This window comes from Aedes albopictus, chromosome 2, assembly GCF_035046485.1.
Source record: "Aedes albopictus strain Foshan chromosome 2, AalbF5, whole genome shotgun sequence".
Lineage (NCBI taxonomy): Eukaryota > Metazoa > Arthropoda > Insecta > Diptera > Culicidae > Aedes > Aedes albopictus.
Genome location: NC_085137.1, coordinates 19,929,345 through 19,936,845, shown reverse-complemented (window position 1 = coordinate 19,936,845; position 7,501 = coordinate 19,929,345). Strand labels below are relative to the sequence as shown.

At 38.1% G+C, this 7,501-nt stretch overlaps 1 protein-coding gene and 1 long non-coding RNA gene across 2 annotated transcripts; one reads left to right on the top strand and one right to left on the bottom strand.

Moving 5' to 3' along the window:
• Positions 1–810: 810 nt before the first annotated feature.
• On the top strand, positions 811–6,804 carry LOC134287446 (uncharacterized). The gene is made up of 2 exons (XM_062849275.1): positions 811–937; positions 5,121–6,804. Exon 2 carries the CDS (start codon positions 5,183–5,185, stop codon positions 6,635–6,637), a length of 1,455 nt encoding a protein of 484 aa, XP_062705259.1. The 5' UTR covers positions 811–937; positions 5,121–5,182; the 3' UTR covers positions 6,638–6,804.
• On the bottom strand, positions 4,136–6,982 carry LOC134287448 (uncharacterized). Its single transcript, XR_009997310.1, has 2 exons — positions 6,869–6,982; positions 4,136–6,812 (listed from the first exon to the last, which is right to left on the bottom strand). It is a non-coding gene; the product is annotated as an uncharacterized LOC134287448 (long non-coding RNA).
• Positions 6,983–7,501: the final 519 nt, after the last annotated feature.

Sequence of the window (7,501 nt, the reverse complement as noted above, 5' to 3'; positions counted from 1 at the left end):
CCGATTTGGTAGGTAGTCAATTTGTGTTTTGTGTATTGTGTAATGTTTTGTGTGTGTTAGGTAAAAATTTAAACAGCCACGTGTATCCATTGCCCTGATCCTTGTTAAGTAGTTTTTTATTGTTTTGTTTGTAAATTTCTAAACTTTCTGCAACATCAAGTTTCCATGGGTTTGTAATGTGTCGTAAGAGTTTAATATTTGAAGTATTCAAAAAATGTCCTTCATTGAAAATATGTTCAGCAACTTTAGATTTAAAATGATGAATGAGTCCCTTGTCTGTGTCTTTGTGTGCTTTTGATACTTCCGTTATGTGTTCTTTAAATCGTGTGTTGAGTGTGCGTTTTGTTTGTCCTATGTATATTTTGTCACAGTGATTACATGTTACTTTGTAAACACCAGATTTTGTTAAGTTGTCCAACGGGTCTTTCGTAGATCCTAAGAGAGTTTGAAGTTGGTTAGCTTTGCTTGTGAAAACTAATTCAAAACCAAACTTTCTGAGAATTGGTCGGAGTTTTTTGGTGTCATTGTTGTAGTTCACAGTTATCCGTTTAAGTGTAGGTTCTGTCCGTGTGAGTGTAGTCAAAGAACGTCTGTATTGTTGTTGTGTCTTTTTGTTGATGATCTGTTGTATTGTTTGTTTTGTGTAACCGTTCAACTGTGCTGCTTCGAAAATGTAATTAAGTTCTTTCGTTTTTCCTGTTTCACTAAGTGGAAGTGTCTGCATTCGGTGTATCATGTGATTGAAGGATGCAATTTTGTGTTGATGTGAGTGATTTGATGAATTTGGAATAGTGCGTTGAGTGTGTGTCGGTTTTCTGTAAATTTCGAAGGAAAGTGTTGATTCTTGTTTTACGATGAGTATGTCCAAAAATGGTAGTTGGTTGTTCTGTTCAATTTCACAAGTGAATTCGATGTTTTTGTGTGCATTATTGATATTGTTCAAGATTTCAGGTAAAAGATGTTTCTTAACAATGCTAAACACGTCGTCAACGTATCTCCACCAGACTTCAGGAAGCTGTTTGTTGTTTTCTAAGCGTTTTTCCAAATTTGCCATAAAAATTTCACTTAAAAATGGAGAAAGTGGATTGCCCATGGGGGCACCATTAAGTTGTTTGTAGGTTTCATTTCTGAACGAAAAATAATTTTCTTCCATACAAAGTTTGGTTAATTTGATGTATGTACGAACTTTCTTAATCCAATCTGAATCTGAATCTTCATATTGGTTCAGAAGCCAATCTTCTAGTAGGTTAATGGCCTCTTTAACTGGAATGCTTGGAAATAGTGATTTAACGTCGAATGAAACTAAAATTTCATCGTCGTTAACGGATAAATTCTGTGCTAGTTCTGTGAATTGTTCGGAATTCTTGACAGATCTACTGTGAAATTTTTTAGGCATGTTTTGGAATTCTTGTACTAAATATTTGGCAATTTTGTGTGTAGGTGAACCAATGGCTGAAACAATCTCACGCATTTCATTTCCAGGTTTATGAACTTTGGGAAGTCCTTTTATTCTTGGCAATGAAGGGTTAGATTCTTTCAGGCTTTTAATGGCGCTTCCTAAAACTGGTGTAGACTCTTTGAGAGTTTTGTCAACACGTCTTACTAATCCTGGAAGAGGATCAGTACGTTGTTTTCGGTAAGGTCCATTTTGAATCTTGTTATTCATTATTTCATCATAGTCCTCTTTGTTCATGATTACTGTTTTGTTTCCTTTGTCAGCTTTCAGATAGAAAACTGGTTTCTGGTTAAGTTCTTTGATTATTCGTTGTTCTTTCAGGTGTTCTTTGTTCAATTTGTTTTGTTGTGTGTTTTGAATAGTGTTAGCTGTTTGTGTTCTGATTTCTTGAATCTGTGGTGTCTGTAAATTGTTCGTGTTGATAGCTGTTTCAATGTCGATTATGGTTTGTGTTGAATCTGGTTTAGAGTGTACTGCGTAGTTAAGGCCTTTGTTGAGAAGGGTCAACTGTTCTTCCGTAAACTGTTCGGAAGAGCGATTGACCACTAACCCAGTTAGTTCTTGTGTTGTGTTTTGTGGTTGTGTAGAAGAACATGTAAACTTCGGATTTTGCATCTTTAATGATTTAAGTTTTTTATCTAGTAATTTCCTTTTTCTTTCTGATTCACAAAATTCTGCAACTTTTACTTTTGTTAGAAAATTAGGGAAAGATTCAGGATAATCTTTCGCTAACTTTAAATGGAGAGAATAACATTCCAAAGTTTTCATGTTGATCTTGCTGTGTAGTTTTTTGATGCTTTTCTTGATGAGTGTTTGTTCAAGTGTCTTTACTATGTTGGGGTTTGTGGCTGTTTTAACTTTTACTTTGTGACTTACGGGAGTAAGCTTGTACTTTATACACTTCTTGAGAAACGCGATATCCTTGTGTAATCCTGCGATGGTCTTCTTCAACTCGATGAACTTATTCGGCTCTGACTTTGGCTTGGTTGCCATCTTCACTTTACTATTACTTTAGAGCTTTTAGTAGAACTTGTTACTTCAGACTCTAGTTTAATTTAAAAACACTTCACTAATACTTCACTTTTGCAAAAGAAAATAAAAAATGAATAACTCTTTTAAAGAAAAACTAGAAAGGACGAGCAAATTCCTTTTAATTCTACTACTGTGCTTATCTTCGGACAATCGGATAATCGGCAGGAAAAAATAACACAACAAACACCAATTGACTACCTACCAAATCGGTAGGAATTTTCCTAGCTTTAGGTATCTTATTGACACCCTGTTTTCTAACAGGTAGATACACCCCCTTTTTACAAATCTGTACCTACAATTTTGTACCTACAATTTTGTACCTACAATTTTGTACCTACATTTTTATACCTACACTTTTACCCACACACGTACCTACACATACACTCCTAGTATAAATACCACAACGAATGCGAGGTTTTCTTCAGTCGAGCACTTGACACTGTTACCGAACGGTAACTTTACGCTAATGGTGGGCAGTGTAGGGAAACTTTTATATAGCTAGCCCAACAGTCTTTTTAAAGTGTGGGCGTCGTGCGTGTTGACCCAATGCGCGTCATGGTGCGTCAACGCGCAATGAAGAGGTGGTGAGTTTCAGCAGCCACCTGAAGCGGGTGGCGATGTAGGCGGAAACCAGGAGAATGAGAGAAGAGACCGAAGAGAAGATCGGACGAGGAGACTGGGAGATAGGTAACGTGCAGTGTTCGAGGCAGAAAATCGCTACTCGTGCTTGAGGGAAGAGGTGATAAGTGTTCCAGGTCGGAGGTTCCACGTTTGGACCTCCGATCAGTGTAATTGTGGCACCCTTGTTGATAATTAAGAGCCATTTGTGCGGTGGACGGGCTGCCTAAGCACCCGCTAGCCCGAAACCACCCGCCGGTCTCAGAGATCCTGCGTAGCCTACGTTCCAGCTCACGATCAAACCGCTACGGCCTTCCGGCCGCGTTGCTGCTCGGCCTAACGTTTAGCGTCTTGCCAAACCTCCGGACCACGACCGATCGCCAGATCACCTTCGCCTGGTACCTAACGGCTGCCCCGCCCGGCTCACGAAGAAGGTTTTATCCGGCCGCCTTCCGGCACACCTAAGGAAGTCATCCCCCCCCCCCTCTTGGCGTTCACCTCGTCGCCTTCGGGGCCTAAGAACGGCCCTATTCGCGTCGGCTCTCTGGACGCCGAGGAATGGCGCACCCCCGTCGCCTACCCTGTACTGCTCCACGGGAAACCTGCCGGTGACACGGAGCCTCACCACTAAGAACACGACGACGACCCCTTCAGGAAGCAATAAATACGTAAGTTCATTTATAATCACGATTTAGGACAAACCCCACCGAAAACTTCCCCATCCAGAAAACGCCCTGGGACCCGGGAGTCAGAAGAGGCATTGTAAGCCCACCCCGGAAGCGGCCGCTGGCTCAGACCAGCCGCTTGGGGCTTTGGCCGGTCCCCGTCTGGGACCGAGCAGGGACTCCCGGGGTCAAAAGTTGTTTCAACACTGAAGAAGTCTGTAAGTCACAGACGAAATAGGCCTATCTGTCCGAAGATAAGCACAGTAGTAGAATTAAAAGGAATTTGCTCGTCCTTTCTAGTTTTTCTTTAAAAGAGTTATTCATTTTTTATTTTCTTTTGCAAAAGTGAAGTATTAGTGAAGTGTTTTTAAATTAAACTAGAGTCTGAAGTAACAAGTTCTACTAAAAGCTCTAAAGTAATAGTAAAGTGAAGATGGCAACCAAGCCAAAGTCAGAGCCGAATAAGTTCATCGAGTTGAAGAAGACCATCGCAGGATTACACAAGGATATCGCGTTTCTCAAGAAGTGTATAAAGTACAAGCTTACTCCCGTAAGTCACAAAGTAAAAGTTAAAACAGCCACAAACCCCAACATAGTAAAGACACTTGAACAAACACTCATCAAGAAAAGCATCAAAAAACTACACAGCAAGATCAACATGAAAACTTTGGAATGTTATTCTCTCCATTTAAAGTTAGCGAAAGATTATCCTGAATCTTTCCCTAATTTTCTAACAAAAGTAAAAGTTGCAGAATTTTGTGAATCAGAAAGAAAAAGGAAATTACTAGATAAAAAACTTAAATCATTAAAGATGCAAAATCCGAAGTTTACATGTTCTTCTACACAACCACAAAACACAACACAAGAACTAACTGGGTTAGTGGTCAATCGCTCTTCCGAACAGTTTACGGAAGAACAGTTGACCCTTCTCAACAAAGGCCTTAACTACGCAGTACACTCTAAACCAGATTCAACACAAACCATAATCGACATTGAAACAGCTATCAACACGAACAATTTACAGACACCACAGATTCAAGAAATCAGAACACAAACAGCTAACACTATTCAAAACACACAACAAAACAAATTGAACAAAGAACACCTGAAAGAACAACGAATAATCAAAGAACTTAACCAGAAACCAGTTTTCTATCTGAAAGCTGACAAAGGAAACAAAACAGTAATCATGAACAAAGAGGACTATGATGAAATAATGAATAACAAGATTCAAAATGGACCTTACCGAAAACAACGTACTGATCCTCTTCCAGGATTAGTAAGACGTGTTGACAAAACTCTCAAAGAGTCTACACCAGTTTTAGGAAGCGCCATTAAAAGCCTGAAAGAATCTAACCCTTCATTGCCAAGAATAAAAGGACTTCCCAAAGTTCATAAACCTGGAAATGAAATGCGTGAGATTGTTTCAGCCATTGGTTCACCTACACACAAAATTGCCAAATATTTAGTACAAGAATTCCAAAACATGCCTAAAAAATTTCACAGTAGATCTGTCAAGAATTCCGAACAATTCACAGAACTAGCACAGAATTTATCCGTTAACGACGATGAAATTTTAGTTTCATTCGACGTTAAATCACTATTTCCAAGCATTCCAGTTAAAGAGGCCATTAACCTACTAGAAGATTGGCTTCTGAACCAATATGAAGATTCAGATTCAGATTGGATTAAGAAAGTTCGTACATACATCAAATTAACCAAACTTTGTATGGAAGAAAATTATTTTTCGTTCAGAAATGAAACCTACAAACAACTTAATGGTGCCCCCATGGGCAATCCACTTTCTCCATTTTTAAGTGAAATTTTTATGGCAAATTTGGAAAAACGCTTAGAAAACAACAAACAGCTTCCTGAAGTCTGGTGGAGATACGTTGACGACGTGTTTAGCATTGTTAAGAAACATCTTTTACCTGAAATCTTGAACAATATCAATAATGCACACAAAAACATCGAATTCACTTGTGAAATTGAACAGAACAACCAACTACCATTTTTGGACATACTCATCGTAAAACAAGAATCAACACTTTCCTTCGAAATTTACAGAAAACCGACACACACTCAACGCACTATTCCAAATTCATCAAATCACTCACATCAACACAAAATTGCATCCTTCAATCACATGATACACCGAATGCAGACACTTCCACTTAGTGAAACAGGAAAAACGAAAGAACTTAATTACATTTTCGAAGCAGCACAGTTGAACGGTTACACAAAACAAACAATACAACAGATCATCAACAAAAAGACACAACAACAATACAGACGTTCTTTGACTACACTCACACGGACAGAACCTACACTTAAACGGATAACTGTGAACTACAACAATGACACCAAAAAACTCCGACCAATTCTCAGAAAGTTTGGTTTTGAATTAGTTTTCACAAGCAAAGCTAACCAACTTCAAACTCTCTTAGGATCTACGAAAGACCCGTTGGACAACTTAACAAAATCTGGTGTTTACAAAGTAACATGTAATCACTGTGACAAAATATACATAGGACAAACAAAACGCACACTCAACACACGATTTAAAGAACACATAACGGAAGTATCAAAAGCACACAAAGACACAGACAAGGGACTCATTCATCATTTTAAATCTAAAGTTGCTGAACATATTTTCAATGAAGGACATTTTTTGAATACTTCAAATATTAAACTCTTACGACACATTACAAACCCATGGAAACTTGATGTTGCAGAAAGTTTAGAAATTTACAAACAAAACAATAAAAAACTACTTAACAAGGATCAGGGCAATGGATACACGTGGCTGTTTAAATTTTTACCTAACACACACAAAACATTACACAATACACAAAACACAAATTGACTACCTACCAAATCGGCAGGAAAAAATAACACAACAAACACCAATTGACTACCTACCAAATCGGTAGGAATTTTCCTAGCTTTAGGTATCTTATTGACACCCTGTTTTCTAACAGGTAGATACACCCCCCTTTTTACAAATCTGTACCTACAATTTTGTACCTACAATTTTGTACCTACAATTTTGTACCTACAATTTTGTACCTACAATTTTGTACCAACATTTTTATACCTACACTTTTACCCACACACGTACCTACACATACACTCCTAGTATAAATACCACAATGAATGCGAGGTTTTCTTCAGTCGAGCACTTGACACTGAAGAAGTCTGTAAGTCACAGACGAAATAGGCCTATCTGTCCGAAGATAAGCACAGTAGTAGAATTAAAAGGAATTTGCTCGTCCTTTCTAGTTTTTCTTTAAAAGAGTTATTCATTTTTTATTTTCTTTTGCAAAAGTGAAGTATTAGTGAAGTGTTTTTAAATTAAACTAGAGTCTGACGTTTACTACAATTTATCCCAAATAAACACTATCTTTCGAAGCCACATACAATTTCAAATAACATATAAATAAAACAACAAAAGGTCAACACAAACTCAGTTTGCTATGCATAAAAGTTCTACAAATCACTTGGTTTCCATGTCGTTTGCCTTCTTTTAAATTCACGAAATTTGACGTTTTTTGGCCAGGTGGAAGAAGTCATAGCGGCAGGTTTCCATTTACGGCTCAATACAACTTTGAAGGAAATGTAATCCAAGTTACTGCAGTCGATCCATCTAGGAACAAGTTTCCTAACGTTATTGCATTCAGCATAGCGGGCTCCCAAACATCGAGAAACCATCTGTTGCACATCCTCCTCA

Coding starts and splice junctions, on each gene's coding strand:
- LOC134287446 (XM_062849275.1), top strand. CDS start 5,183: ATGCGTGAGATTGTTTCAGCCATTGGTTCACCTACACACAAAATTGCC.